Source organism: Rhododendron vialii, chromosome 5a (genome assembly GCF_030253575.1).
Source record: "Rhododendron vialii isolate Sample 1 chromosome 5a, ASM3025357v1".
NCBI lineage: Eukaryota > Viridiplantae > Streptophyta > Magnoliopsida > Ericales > Ericaceae > Rhododendron > Rhododendron vialii.
The window spans coordinates 28,690,735-28,706,492 of NC_080561.1; the positions used below are offsets into that span (position 1 = coordinate 28,690,735).

Below are 15,758 nucleotides of genomic sequence, written 5' to 3' on the forward strand. Positions count from 1 at the left end.
CACCATGAACTGAAGATTTGTTTTGGTAATGCCCTTTAAGAGATATTGGAACCTATTTATGACCTGAATTGTTTGTGGCATGTTATGAATGTGGTATGTTATGAACATGTTTTGTTTGAGAGATGTTTAGAGCAGTTTTTGTATTTGTTATTGCTGTAGCTATTACTTACATTATTTTGTATGAATATGCACTTGGAATGAAGTTGGTAGTTGCTGCACTTGGAATCTAAGAAGCATGGACAAAGATACGAGATATGGATAAGACATGAAACGGATACGCGGACACGTCATTTCTCAGAAAATTAGGACACGGACACGTTGAGAAGGCAAAGAAAATGCTTGAATACATTATTGTTGGGAAAGAAGTTTCAGACTAACGGAAAAAGACAATGACCTGAGTACTCGAATACATTACTGTGATGATAAAAATCACATTTTGAGGAACTTTTATTTTTGGTTTTATTTTTCTTTCACCTTATCTACTTTTTTATTGTCAAGTTATAATTGTAAATGTGCTTGTACAGTTTACAGAAAACAGGGTATTCATAGTGGGTGCTTGAAGAGGAGCATGAAGATTGTGGCTGGGTCTTCATGTGGTTGGGGATGGGGAAGAGAAAATGAGTGAGAGAATTTGAGGTAAGAGGAAGAAAAGTCAATCAATACTCTGTTTTTTATAGCCCTATATGTGTATATATACACCAGATATTAGAGGGAAACCCAAACATTTTGGCGCCAGAAGGTTGTGAGGGGCTGAAATGACCATTATGCCCCCAGGTCCTTGTCACATGCTTGGCACATGCTCCCTTTTCCGTTAAAAACATGGATGGAGTTAGTCTGAGGACGAAATAAAAGGGTTTTGGATAGTTTGAGGGATGAAATTGCTGGTTTAGATAGTTTGAGGACGAAGTAGAAAAATTGGTGATAGTTCGAGGGATGTTTTCATAAAAAACTCTTCAAAAAATGCAAACGCAAATTAACAGCCAGAGTGAAGGTAAGGGTTGAGGTCCTTGAGGAGAGTTTCGGCGGGGGGGGGGGGTTGGGGTTGTGTGTTTCGACTTTCGAGTGTGGGCGGTCATACCGGAATTGGTCGGAAAGGTGAGAGAGACGTAAGTGTGGAGATCGATGGAGGCGGCGACGGCGGTAGATCCGTGGACGACGGTGTGTTCTCCGGTGAGTATGATTCTGCCGGGAGCTCTTGCTCTCACCTCCATTCTCTCTTCTGCTCATTACTCCGGATAATAATTTTCACTTTGTTTATTTATTTATTATTTATTTTTTTATCCGCATTTTACCTTTGTTCATGTCATTAAATTTCTCCCTCTATCTCTCCCTCCGCGCAGCGCTCATTACATAAAAAAATTTCTCAACACCTTGCTCCCGTCAAGTGAGGTCCGTTCCAGTCTCACTCCGATTAATCGGTAATGTTCACTTCATAGCGCTTGTCGCCCAGAGCAAGTATGGCTTCGGATATCATAAAATGCTTGATTGAGGTCCGTTCCAATCTCATTCCAATTAATCGGTAATAGTCTCATTCCGATTAATCGGTAATGTTCACTTCATAATGCTTGTCGCCTAAAGCAAGTATGCCAAAAAAATATACAAATCGGATATAATAAAATGCTTGATTGGAACACCTTTATCCTAAAAAAATGCTCCGAAACAAGAGATCAAACCCACTAAAACATATTATTTGCAAGTTATATGTGTTCAGATAAGATAAGGCACATAATAATTTTCGATAGTTTTTGCGTACTTGTTCTACGCGAGAAGCTCTACGAAGCAAGCGTTTCCGATCAATTGGGGTGAAACCGGAGCGGACCCCACTCGGCGGGGAAGCACAGCGCTGCCCTTTGGAGGGGGCAACACCATTGATTTCATACACTGGGAGGAGAGGGAGAGGGATGTATATAATATGTATATTGCCTGTTGGTGACTGTTGAAAAAAAACCTCTTTTTCTCCTTTTGGGGTTCGCCGATTCCTCTGGGAAAAAAATTGAAGATGGAGGAGTACCGCTTCGAGCATGAAGAAGAAGATTATTTCCCTCCCAATTTCATAGCGTACATGGAGAGTGAACTCAAATGGTTGCGCCTGGAGGTTTGGCGTTCCTGGACCCAAGTCAGTGGATGGGTTTTCTGGAGCCGACAGGATGACCATCCCGATCGTCCTCTATCTTCCGGCAAGTGACCTCTATCTCTTTCTCTCTCTTAAAGTCTTTATTTTTTAGAGCAATGTTATGGTGATCATGTCTCATATCTGAGAACACATTTTGAGTACCATATGAGCAGGGCCGGCTCAGGGATAAGCCAGCAAGTCCGTGGGCCTGGGCAACCCCGGGCTAGGACAACCACAAAAAAAAGTTCGAAATAAACATTTATAATAAATATAAGAGTTTTTTTTCTTTTTTAATGTTTTTATCCCTCAAACTATTACCCATTTTTCTACTTCATTCTTAAACTATCAAAACCACCCATTGAGTCTAATTAGTTCTTTAATGAGTCCAAATCTCATTCTTTAGACTCAATAGATGAGATTAGGATAGTTTAAGGACGAAATAGAAAAAATGGTGATAGTTTGCGCCTTGAGGGATAAAAACATAAAAAAAAAAAAAACTCTAAATATAAATTTCAACATTACAACTATATGGCTTCCTGGCCCAATGAAAAGGCTTCTACTCCTTACCCAAGGTCAAGGATTCAATAATTTAGGGGTGAGCAAAAAATCCGTCAAACCGCGAATCCAGTCCAAACCAATTCAAACCGAAAGATTTGGTTCGGGTTTTTAGTAGTATGATTTGGTCATGATTTAAAAAGATTAGAAACCGCGTTATATAGTTTAGTTTGTGAATTCACGTTCATGGTTATGGTTCCAAACCGATCCGAACCGTATATACATATATATACATTATAACGGGATTTAACTATGATTCACCAAATAAATATGAGAGCCTTAGTCAACTACTTTTCCAATTATTGATTCTATTAAATTCACCGCAATATTTAGTTTTCCTTCTTTGCCAAGATAATTTAGATTAAACTTCTATATATCACAACCCATTCTTAATTTTCTATAATTATTAATTTATTATACACAAAAAGCACATAGGATCACCAGATCAGTTAACTTACACTGCCCAATTCCTAAATTTCTTTAAATTCTATTCCTATAATTCGTTCACTACCAAGACTTAAGGCAATTATGGTATTCCACTTTGAATTAGTTGGTTGATGTTAGTTTGTTTTGATAATTTGAATGAAATTGATTTTAATATAAGTTTTCTTTTAATTTATCTTCGTAACTTTAAGTACTTTAAATATTTTTTGAAAATGATAGCTTAATTCAAAACAAACCGTGGTTTAAAACCGAAACCGAACCGTACTTTAATGGTTTGGATTGGTTTGGTTTGGTTCTATGCCTTTTGTGGGATGGTTTGGTTCTCTAAATTCATAATCCGTAAGTATTGGTTTGGTTCTTGATTTACTATTGTAGACACCCCAATTTGGATGCTTCGATATCTTTTAAGTCCCCGATGGTGATAAAAGGGTTTTATATTAAACTAATACCGTTTTGGAATGAATCCTTCAAAAATCAACTCCACCGTACGACACACACTCCACCGTACGGTACAGCTACGTCTTCCTAACCGCCATATAGTTAGGGCGGTAGTAATTTCCACCGCACGGTAGAAATAACTCTATCGTACAGTAGATATGTCCACCGTACGGTACATCGTAACTTGCACCACCTTTTCAGATTTATCAGCCAAGGCATCTCAAGCCATCATGGCCCGGCCCATAGCCCTCCATGGCCGGCGTAGGCCTGCAGCAGGCTGGTGGGTGCTTGAAGACCAAGCTAAATCCCTTGAAAAATTCCTCTATAAATACCCTAGGGCTTTTCTGAAGGACACGAAAATATGTTTTGAAAATTGCACTAAAAAAGATGATAGCACACTAAAAAATGTTCTGAAGATTCCCTACTTGTTTCCTTTCATTTCCAAAACACCAACGCCAGTCCAAATTCACACCGAAGGCTCTTGCAATCACTACAATTTTTCAAAGAAGATTCATTCCAAAAAGGTATAACTTTTGTCCTTATACTCTGAGGGGAACCAACAGGTTCAGGTTGGTTCTTAATACCACTCCTGGGCCTAAATCGTTCAATCCCTGCGAAGAAATAAAAGTTTGAATCCCATTTTAACTCCACCGTACGGTACATATGTCCACCGTACGGTAGAAGGTTTTCAGGGAACAGTGTCTTGGTTGCTACTTTCTTCTTCTCTTTGTAATCTGATATAAGATACCATGCTGTTTCATGTTGTGTTTTAAACAATATATGCCATGCTTAGATTCATGAAATTATATCAGTTATGTAGCATGTTTTGACATAAGTACCTTTTACTTAATACATAAGCTTACATGCCAATTTAGGTCTCTAAGTGCCCTGTTAGTCCACTTCAAGCTGCTGGCCACAAAATGCATGTACCGTACGGTTCATAAATCTGCCGTACAGTGGTATATCCTGTGGAATAAAGTCCTTATTTGTTGTTATGTGATAAATTAAAGCATGCTTATTAGCATTTATATTTGTTAAAAAAACTGTTCACATGTTGTAGTTGTCTTGTATGCCAAATTGACCACGAAATATGTACCGTACAGTACAAGTGTCCACCGTACGGTTGAGTTTAGGTGGGACAGAACGTTACTTTCTGTAATTACAATGTTGACATTCCTTTCTCTTAGTTATTATCTGTACAAGCATGTCTATATAGCTACCTGTTATTAGCATGAGTTATTTAATTGTTTTGTTTAAAAACATGCCTGTTAAATGTTTATATTGCAATTAAAATTGTTTATATAACTTGTTTATGTAGCATTAAGAGTTAAGCAATAAAATGAATTTCAAAATCCCACAAATATTAGTAAAGACCGATTTTATCGGGCGAGCGGGGTGTTTTTCTAAACAAAACCTTCCCCTCTCGTAACCTAGCTCCCGAACCCAATCTCTGGTTTAGTTTCAAATTCAAATTTCATTTTCAAATTCCAGGTTTTCTCGGGTAGCAAACCATTTTACAAAAACCTGGGTGGCGACTCTTCAATTTTTCAAAACGAGCGGCAGGAGACGGCCTCCGAAAAGGCCCATCTCGGGCTTTGGCGAATCAATTCGGACCATGCTCATCCCTATTCAATACCCATAGCTAGTAACTCACTTTACTTTTTTTAAAACTCGTGCTATTGCCTAAGGCTTTAACTCTTTTAATATTGGGGCTAGGCTTTAACTCTTTTAATGTTGAGGCTTAGATTTTATTTGGATCGGATTGGCCGCACTACACGTGTAGTGCGGGCAGTGGCAGACCCAGGATTTGCCTCACGTGGGGGCACACTATACTAATAACCTTAAGCAAAAATCGAAATTAAGCCCAAAGGTACAAACTATGGAAAATTGAATTGTAAATTTCATTTATTGGGTAAAAACCAAGTAAAAAAATGAAGGCCTAATTTTCCCAAACAATGAAGATATATATTACGAACCTTAAATTAAAGAAAAGAATAAAAAGTCCAAAATTATGTTGCTCCAAATTAAAAGTCCTTTTAATAAAATGTTACTTTTGCCATGTAGCTCCAAATTTAATTGATGATTGGTGAGGAAAACGGTGAGGTGATGGGTGACGACCACAGAGACAAGCGATCGGCAAGACAAAGTAAATCAAGCGTTGAGCGAGTTTTCTATGTGGGTTTCTCGTTCTCCCACTCATTTTTGCCAAAAAAAAAAAACCCCACTAATTTTTGCATAAAAAATAAACTATATATTTAAATAAATAAAAAAAAGAAGGGATGGGGTGAGGTGAGGTGGGGTGGGGGCACGTGACCCCACGTGCCCTTACTCGGTCTGCCCCTGAGTGCGGCGGGGGTGCACTACAGCATCCCCGGGTCGTGATCAAATTTTATTAGCATACTTTTTTTCATTCAAATATTTGTACTTTTTGCATGGATCTTAATTGGGGTAGTTCAAATGGATACCAAAAGTTAAGATTGTGTTTCATAACATAAAACTTAATATTTTGACTTTTTGCATTTATCTTTCTATTAAATATTTTAAGTGAACAACTTTAATTAAAAAAGCATATGTTATGTAATAATATGTAGAAGTTTCACATTCTTCCTAGAAAAATTTGCTGTCTTTTTTGATTTTTTTTAGATCTCCGTTTTTTTTTTTGGATTAATCATTTATCTCAACAAGAAGAGTGTAAAAAGTAAAAAAAATATGACCAAAAAAAAAAAAGGGTCAGTAAAGAAAACAAATTTTATTTTATCCTAATGCCATCCTATCTGGACCTTTTTAATCTTTGGTTCACATTTCATATCTGTCTTGTTTCTTTCATTGGCATCCATAGTTAATTTCAAAAATGATGACAAAAAGTTAAAAAACAAAATAGGGAAAAGTAAATAAAACAAAAACTAATACCACAAACAAAAATGTAAGGAGAAAAGTTAACCACACGTACATTGCTCCAAAAAATGTGAGGAGAAGTTGTTTTCTTTGAATTGAATCGTGCTAATCATAAAGCACTATATACATTTTGATTTCGATTTTTGGATGTGATTCAAGCTAAAAGCACAATGTAACCTTGTTTGTTTCTTCTTCTTTTTTGACTTTTATATCTTATTATTTGTTATCGCTTAATAGCAAATGGGTAACCAAGCTTGAGGTCAGGCTTAGGCAACCCAAACATCAAGGCCAATCTTGCATATGAGTTGTCACCATTGCATTGGTAGAACGACAAATGAGGCACATTCTACCACTACAGTGGTGACACACCACATGATACCCAAAATGTGGTACTCAAACATAGTCACCAAAATATTAGTAGTGTTATTATTTTTTTATTGGCTCAATTACCACAATTTCCATTGACAGGTAATGTGGTGGACTTTGTTCCCTATGATTGTGCGAGTCTGAATGTAAGAGTCAATATCAGACATGCTCTCCAAAAAATGATATTGCACCCAAGCCTTGAACGGTTACTTGAATTGTCCCTGATTCAATTTTGGGCAGCCACGAAAACATCCGAGGGGCGGACTTTGCTTACAACTCAGAACCAACCTTTTGCTCTTGGTCCAACATATTACAAGATTAGTAGACAATTGCTTGGTGAGTATAGGATGACGATGTGTAGGGAGTATAATAACTACTTCTACGCAGATGCAGAGAGTGGAGAAGAACAACTTGGACTTCTTGGCCGTGTGTTCCTGCATAAGTTCCCAGAGTCTACTCCAAGTGTGAAGTATTACTCTCTTAAAGAGTATCCACAACTTGACCTTGCTTTACGTTGCGAGATAAACGTATCTTGGGCTCTGCCAGTATTTGAACGTTCCAGCCAAACCTATGTTGGGGTACTTGAGCTAGTGTCCACATATGTTGCAAATTCAGGTTCTGACATATCTTTCATGGACCACCTAGATGATATTTTTCAGGTTCGTCAATTATCCTAGCATTTTTTAATTTCTTGGTACTTAAACATTCATTACTTGGTGCATGTTTTCTACCTGGGATATGTATCGTGCATCATTTTTTCCACTTTATGAATCGTAACAAGATACATATCAAAAAAATATGTTGTATATATGAAAAATAATTGTTTTCTATACAAAAAATAAGTTTTTAAGATGAACAATTCCAAGTCTTCTTTTATTTTGTTTTTTATCGGCGATTCCAAGTCTCCCTAGTGGAGTCTATCACTTTGAGGCTTTTGAGTGACTTGTTCAAGGGAAGAGAAGAAAACTAGAAGAGTCCTCGTCTTATTCATGCAAAACATGTTAAAAAACATTTTTTTCTTGTATTTGAGCTCTAATAGATTGAATTTTGGTTTTCTTTAAGTGTATGTTTGGTTGGATGGAATCAATGTTGGAATGGAATAGTCATTCCAATGACTTACTTATTCCAATGTTTGGTTCACCATTGAATAATGGAATGATGATTCCAAATGGAATCACTATTCACCTTAGTAAAGGAATTGTCATTCCATCCAAAAAACTAAGGAATTGATATTCCATTTCTTTGGTACACCAAAATTACTTGTGCCACTCCAACATTCACTATTGCCACACCAAAAATTACTATTGCCACTCCAAAAAATGCTATTGCCACTCCAAAAATTGTTATTGCCACACTATTCCATTGGAGATGAGAATGACTATTCCTAAGCACAACCAAACATGAAAATGGGAATGATTATTCTATTCTCAATTCCGCCAATTCTATTCCGTTCTTAATTCCATTCCTATTCACATTTCATTCCATCCAACCAAACACACCCTAAATGGTTTCATTGTTGCCACAATTAGATCAAAGGATTTAGAACGCATTTGAAGTTCCGCTTCTTATGATATGGTATAACTTTTTTTCAATAATTGATTGTAGGATATGCACCGAATCGGATACGCAAATGTATCATATGATACGCCATCGTAAGATACATATCCTGTATCGTAGGATTTTAACAACTCCTCCCTCACTTCTTCTTTTTTCCCTCTTTATTTTACTTTATTGTTGGCAAATTTTAATTATACTGTTGGTGTTGTTGGGAATTGATTGAGCATACCGATGCTCTAGACTATAAACGAAGGAAGCATGGTAATATGCACAAAAATTGAATTGAGTCTCTAAGCCTGCCCTCTCGGATGCCATTTGGCTTTGAGGGCATGGTTCAGTAGCAAAACAGGTATAGGGGGCCACTGTTTCAGTGGTATTCTGAGAGCAGCCACTTTGTGCATATTGCCAAAGGTTAGGTCTGTCTTCAATCCTTCCCCGCCCATACCCCCAATGATTGGGGACTATGTGGGTTCTGTTGTTGTTGTGGTCCCGTTGGGAATTCAACCTTTTAGGGAAAATTGCACTGTCATTTTAAAATGTCTCCTTCAAAGGTTAAATTGGATATCCCATATTGCCCTATGATTTTCACTTTTAATTACTTCTAATAGTTTATCAAAGTTAGATATGAAAGGCGAAACATTTTTTTCACTTTTCAAAGAGGAGTACCAATATTTTGGGACATCTATATGAAGGATCCTCTCCAATTGGTAAAAAAACTGAACGTGTCCAGTTTTGACAATTTTTTGGGTGTATCCTGCTCTCACTTTGATGATCTAAATAGTTCATTGTATAGAGCTAGTGAAGAATTACAAACTAGCCAAAAATCAATTTGCTTGTATATCGATCACAAACTGATCGAAGCATATTCATCTTCAAATAAAAGGGCTCCAATTCAATGTATGTATCTATTTGTTTGAATATTAATGTATTCTAAATCATATCGATCAGATATCCGATCAAGTTAACTTTTGGCTTGGTTAAGCTTCTCAACAAAATGAATGATTCCAATTATTAAAGAGAGCTAAGGATGGACCAAAAAATGTCAAAACTGGATCCGTCCAGTTCTTTGAATAACTTGAGAGAACCTATCTAAATAAGGGTACCTACTGCTGACCAACATGCTGTACATTATTTGTCATGGATATGTTTAACTAAATATTGATATCAAACCTCCTTTAATAGCCTTTGCTTTCTTAAATATATTGTGTATACAAGTTTAACTGTTAGTGTTTATACTTTCGTCATTCTTTTATGGCATTTTTTGCCATTTTCATCTCTTTCAGTGGACACGAGAAAAACTGGTATCCACCAATTTCTTATGGCGATGACTCCTCTTACACCGGTGGTAATTTTGACAATATGAGTATCCTTAAGCTACATGGTCAGCTTATTGAATCGCAAAATTTCAAAACACGACATTTTGAAGTCAATGATTTGGCTACAATCCCACTCGTTAATCTAATTATAGGCCATAGTATCATCTATGGACATAAACCTTTGTTTTTACTTTCCCAAGGAAGTAGTTTGCCAAATGGACAACTGCAATGCAAAATTGGTTGAGAAGTGGATAAACAACCGAATGCGAATTCTAAGCATTTAAACGGCAACAATCTAGAGCGATAATGAGTTGTCTTTGCATGAATGCAGCAAAGAAAAAAAAATCTCTCCAAATAAAAGACATCATTGGACCTTGAGGAGTTTTGTTCCTTGGCAACAGGAAGGCAACTCGCCCGTCAATAATTATGTTGTTAAAGTATCATGAGAGGAATTAGGAGTTAATGATGAATTTTTACCCCATGATAGAGATCATTTGAGATAGACAGCTTGAGAGGGACCCACAGCTTTCAACTGCATATCTGGTGCCGTTCGACGCCGGTGCCACCTCCCACGCGTTGTCTAGCCATTTATGGTGCTTTGTTTTTTTTCTCTACTTGTAAACTACTAGATATGTGTTTGTATATGCCTGTGGTGCGCTAAGAGAGTGGACAAGAGTGAACCAGAGTGTGAGAGTGATAGTTTTCGCCTTTTCGGTGTAAACTCCATTGGTTCTGATGGATATACGAAATATTGTATAAATGTATTTTTTCATGGAGCAGGCATTCCGGTCAAACCGCGTAACTCTTTGATATCCGTGATGTTGTGTGTGACCCATGAACCCCAACAGTTTTTCAATCAGGGGTTCCTATGCCAAGTTCTCTTTGACTCGACATTCATTCCTGTGAAACACCAGTGTAGTTGAGAGTGAACTCTCAGAAATGAAATCTGGACTATTGTAATGCTAAACAACACGTAAAGAACCTAAGAGTCTCTCTTGAATTTCAGTTAAGGTATTAAACACTTACTCGTCGAAAGCTTGTGATCCTACAAAGAAAATGCCATTATGTTTTGAATGCTGACTCACAAAAAACTCAAGATTATTTCCTTATTTGCTGGGACTTCTGTGAGGCGTATGCTGTACAAACCGTTGTCGCATCTATTGACGTACATTTTCTCTACTATGCTATGCTCTGACCCTACTTGGATGTATTGAGTATGTTTTTTCAGATACTATATGTGCGTATTCTCAAAATTCCTGAGTTGCATCTTTCCATTACTTGCAGGAGTTTGGTCTGCAATGTTCTAATGGATATAAGCACTATGAAATGCAAGTGAGTGGCAAACCATGATGCAATGTTAAATCTGGATTTTTCTTCCTTGTATAATTACTGTAAGTGATACATTCGGAAAAGTATCATAATGTGACAATACCCTCAAAACAGTGCAGGGATGAAAATAAAGCACTTACAGCTGCCATCCGGGAACTCAAGATGGTGTTGAGATCAGTGTGCAAAATTCATGAGCTACCCTTGGCTATGACATGGGTCCCTTGCATTGCTTGCAATGGTTTAGTGCGAGGGCAACTCATGTCCAAGGGTGTAGAATTTCGTGGGAACAGAAATGATGCATGCAAATATGCCGAGCTTGAGTTCTTAAAAGTAAGTAAATGTAGTCACTTCAGAAATGGACGTGTGACAGGGTGGGCACTTTCATCTCCTAACATGTTATATTGCTCGGACATAACCCAAATCAGCTTAGCTGTGTACCCTTTGGCACCCTATGCACGTCAGTGCAAATTCCATGGTTGGTTTGCAATAGGCTTGCAGAGCAGTTACACTGCAAATGATATTTATGTACTAGAGTTTTTTTTGCCCACAAGCTACAGATACGTTGACAACTCATGGACCTCATTGGGCTTCATATTGAGAACGATGGAGGAAAAGTTTAAAACTTTTAAGCTTGCTTCTGGCCAAGAATTTGGGGATTTATTATCTGTTGAAGTTATGGATTTTCAGAATGGTCAGAAACTTCATTCTGTTCAACTGATCCAAGCTACTAGATTTTCTCCTAGTCTTGAACCCTTAAAGGATGGAGGAGTGATGTTGCAGGTAGGTCAACTTGATCAGCCATCAATGGATGCCATAAACAATGGAATAAATGTCGTTGGTGAAGAACAAAACTGCATTTTGCCTAGTCTTGTACACTTGCAGAATGGAGAAGTGACGGCGCAACTAGATTCATCTCATCGGCCTTCTGTTCAACTGATCCAAGCAACTAGATTTTCTCCTAGTCTAGAACCCTTAAAGGATGGAGGGATGATGTTGCAGCTAGGTCAACTTGATCAGCCATCAATGGATGGCATACACAGTGGAATGAATGTCGTTGGTGACGAACAAAACTGCATTTTACCTAGTCTTGAACCCTTGCAGAATGGAGAAGTGACGCTGCAACTAGATTCATCTGATCAGCTGTCAATGGATTCTTCAAACAATGGACAAAATGTTGTCATTACTGCAAAACAAAACAGCATTGTGGTTACTAGTTCAGAAGAAGGCAAAAGAAAGACGCAAGAAAGAGAACACAACAAAACTGGAGTTAGAATTCAAGTTTCTTTAGAGGATATCTTTAAATGTTCGAAAATGAGCCGTAACAATGCTGCAAGAAAACTCGAAGGTAAGAGTACACCCTCAAAATTTAAAATCCGAGTTTTCTCTTTGTCTTGATAGTAACTTTTAGCTAGATGGTCTCTTTTCATATAGAAATTATTGGCCATTTGGCAGTGTAGAGCAGAAGATTTCTATCTTATCAGAATTGTTCATTTTGCAGTTAGCATATCTACATTGAAGCGTGTTTGTAGGGGTTACGGTATCCATCGGTGGCCACCTCGCAACATAAAGAAAGTCCATTCCTTTCGGCCCTTGCCTATTGAGGACCAGGGACAAACTCCACAACTAAATTCTAATTTGCCTTTAAATCAAGCTTCAGCTAGTGTTGCTCACGTAAAGCCCGCATTCGAAGATGTAGATATGGTGACAATTAGGGCAAAATATGACAATAATATGATAAAGTTTCGACTGTCTTTGTCGTCTACATTAGTAGAGTTGCAGCAAGAAGTGGCTAAGAGGCTGAACCTAAAGGCTAGAACTTACTATGTCAAGTATAAAGATGAGGAAGATGAGTTGATTTTAATAGCTTGCGATGAGGACTTGCAAGATTGTATACACACTTCTAGATCTCTAGGCAACACTTCGCTTGTGGTAGAACTTGAGCCAAAACAGCCAATTACCCCACTCATCACCAGCTTGAATACTGCTAATTAAGCATTTTTTTTGCTTGTTTTGTGAGATTTGAGGGGACCGTGGACCTAAAGATTGGCATTCGATGTGGAGAAGTTGGGGGTTCCTCTAGATTGGCATTTCATTTGAGAAGATTAATACTCTCTCCGTTGTTAAATGGTGGTCCACCATGTTTTTACGTGTAATTTTTGAACCAAAATGTAAGGTACTTTCGTGCATAATTTTTTAAATTTCTTGACACCAAATTAAAGATCTCTGCGAGACCTTTAAGCTGTCTCTAGCTGCTACAGTTTTTTGGATTTGGAGAGAGAGAAATGGCAGAGTCTTTCAAAATCTGTCAAGGGATGCTACTGCTTTACAAAACCTGATTATTGGGGACATTCGTGCCTGCCTTAGCTCCTGGAGAAGGGTTAAGGCTTCTCCTCAGAATCTAGCTGTTGCTGCTGCTACCTGGAGGATTCATAAGAGAGTTTTTGGCCCTTGAACCTTGGATTTTTGTTTGCATTTCTTGTCTGGTTTTCCTTACAAGTTTGTTTTGAGTATGTAAATCCATGTCAGACCATTTTCTGACTTTCTTTGTAGTTTGTTTGATCAATAAAAGCTCTTCAGTTCACAAATATATATATATATATATATATATATATATATATATATATATATATGGAGGAATTTTCAAGTGAGGGATCCCTCATTTTGTTAAAATGAGGGACTTTCATTTTCCGATCAAATTTTGAAAATCCGAACCATTCAATGTGTGCATAATGTAATTTTAAGGGTCCCCGCGAGAAATCAGCAAAAAAAATGACCGGGAAGGGCGTCATCCGAGCAGTTTTTTTTGAACCGTTCAATGAAAATTGCTCGGATGAAGCCCTTCCCGGTCATTTTTTTTGCTGATTTCTCACGGGGACCCTTAAAATCACGTTCTGATCACTTTGAGCTGAATATGTCAACAAATCGACACTCCGTTTCCCTATTAGGTTTGTGTTCCTCAATATATCCCAGTGTTTCTAATTTGATGCTCTAGGATTCTACTTTTTGTAGATATATATAGAGGTGTCAAACGGACCGGGTTGGCATGGCACGGCACGGGCACGTCACGTTTAAGTGTGGCACAACACTGTTTTAGCCAAGCACGGGCATGACACGGAAGTGAGTTGGGCACGGCACAAAAGTGGGCTGAGCACGGCACGGAAGTGGGATGAGCACGGCACAGGCATAGAAAAACAAATACCAATTTTAATTTTATTAAATAAATTGACTCGCTATGTCAGTAATTAAGGTAAAAATAAATTGACTTGCTATGTGGCTAATATAGAAGGTAAAAAATATTTAGTTTCGTAATTTAACTACAAACGATTTTAAAAAACGGCACGCGCAAGAGAATGTGTGCTTTTTGGGAAGATTTTGACGGGCTATTGCGCTCTTGCAAAACCACATGTTAAGGGAATTGAAGCAGCAAGGGGAAAACCTCAAGATTTTGTTTGACATGGAAGCTAGCTTCAAAAAAAAGACTTCGGGTTAGTACTGTGCAGTGAGGTGCACAGCACCGTACTGTGCACTTCCGAGCCGTTGGATCATGCATCCGACAGCTCAGATCTCTTCTCGGCAACCAATGATCAAAAGCCATCCATTACCGAGATGAGCTCCAAGCCGTCGGATACACGATCCGACGGCTCGAAGGTGCGCAATACGGTGTTGCGCGCACCACTGCACAGCACCATCCCCAGTTGCAAAAAAAACCAAGCTAAAGATGAGACAAGGTATTCAAAATCTTAATGGCAGGACTTCCGCAATGACTCTGATTCAAATGAAGAACTTGATGTGTGCAATAATGCAAAAGACATGGCAACGCTAACAAACTAGGAAACTGCGATTCAGAGAGAAAATGATGGCTTTTCAGTCAACGATTGTTTTCCTTTTTTGGTTATCTTAGAAAGGAATTCCCACACAAAAGAAAGCAGTCATGATAGTTCTAAAAACTGTAGTGGGAATGGGATGGTTGGCAACTTATCTCTACTAGATACAAACTACAATTTTGTTTTTTTTTTTTGAGGGCATTTTTGCATATGGATTGGTGCATGGGGAACTCTATCAACAATTGCATTCCATTAAGGAAATGGAAAGGGCTGCCACCATACTTAAGCGAGCCTAGATTGCGCGCCTTGTGCGCGAAAAACTTCCTAGTGATGCATAAGGCACCGTTTTTGGATGGAAACGAAAAAACTATAATCTCCAAGGAACTGCTTTTTCCTCGTTATTTCTTCATTCTTGACCCCGCTTTCAATCCAAGCTTCACTCGACCCCAAAACCATATGTATGTGTATGTATGAGTACTTACTACTGCCATCCCTTTTTATTTGCCTCTAACTCCATTTTGGACTGAAAATAATGCAAGAATGTACTGCTCACTTTCGTAGAACCGTCGTCTAAAGAATACTAAAGTACAATGTCGAATGCCATTTTTACTCTAGCAAGCCAATGCCATGTTCATTTTTATTCTACCGGGCAAGTGCCATATCAGTGGGCCTTGTCCGCAGGCCTCTCGCTAGTATACCAAATAAATCATCTTCTATGTTGATAAGTACTATAGCAGATTGAGCTTCAGAAACCAATTCCAAAACTTGATACCAGTTGGATTTTTGAACCACCTGGAGATTTGACTACCTTGTTGCTAGGGCTGCAAAGGAGCTCAGCTCTCACTCGAAGTGCAAAATCAAAATCATGCTTAGATCAAACTCACATCCACTATAAATAAACGGTAATCTAAATTGATGCAC

The 15,758-nt window shown here is 38.1% G+C and overlaps 1 protein-coding gene, 1 non-coding gene and 1 pseudogene across 2 annotated transcripts; 2 read left to right on the plus strand and 1 right to left on the minus strand.

Moving 5' to 3' along the window:
* Positions 1–1,219, minus strand: part of LOC131327327 (mevalonate kinase-like) — an 87,569-nt pseudogene extending 86,350 nt beyond the window's left edge.
* Positions 1,220–1,999: 780 nt separating this feature from the next.
* LOC131327774 (protein NLP7-like) lies at positions 2,000–13,565 on the plus strand. The gene is made up of 5 exons (XM_058360907.1): positions 2,000–2,177; positions 6,914–7,470; positions 10,969–11,016; positions 11,128–12,358; positions 12,512–13,565. The coding sequence occupies exons 1-5, from the start codon at positions 2,000–2,002 to the stop codon at positions 13,003–13,005; spliced, it is 2,508 nt and encodes an 835-aa protein (XP_058216890.1). The 3' UTR covers positions 13,006–13,565.
* LOC131328155 (small nucleolar RNA snoR100) lies at positions 8,614–8,716 on the plus strand. Its single transcript, XR_009200433.1, has one exon. It is a non-coding gene; the product is annotated as a small nucleolar RNA snoR100 (small nucleolar RNA).
* Positions 13,566–15,758: the final 2,193 nt, after the last annotated feature.

What these genes read in the sequence shown, in the direction of transcription:
- LOC131327774 (XM_058360907.1), top strand. Translation starts at nt 2,000, where the DNA reads ATGGAGGAGTACCGCTTCGAGCATGAAGAAGAAGATTATTTCCCTCCC. An exon ending in ACCTAGATGATATTTTTCAG is followed by an intron (nt 7,471 to 10,968) that starts GTTCGTCAATTA and finishes CATTACTTGCAG; the next exon opens with GAGTTTGGTCTGCAATGTTC. An exon ending in ATAAGCACTATGAAATGCAA is followed by an intron (nt 11,017 to 11,127) that starts GTGAGTGGCAAA and finishes CCCTCAAAACAG; the next exon opens with TGCAGGGATGAAAATAAAGC.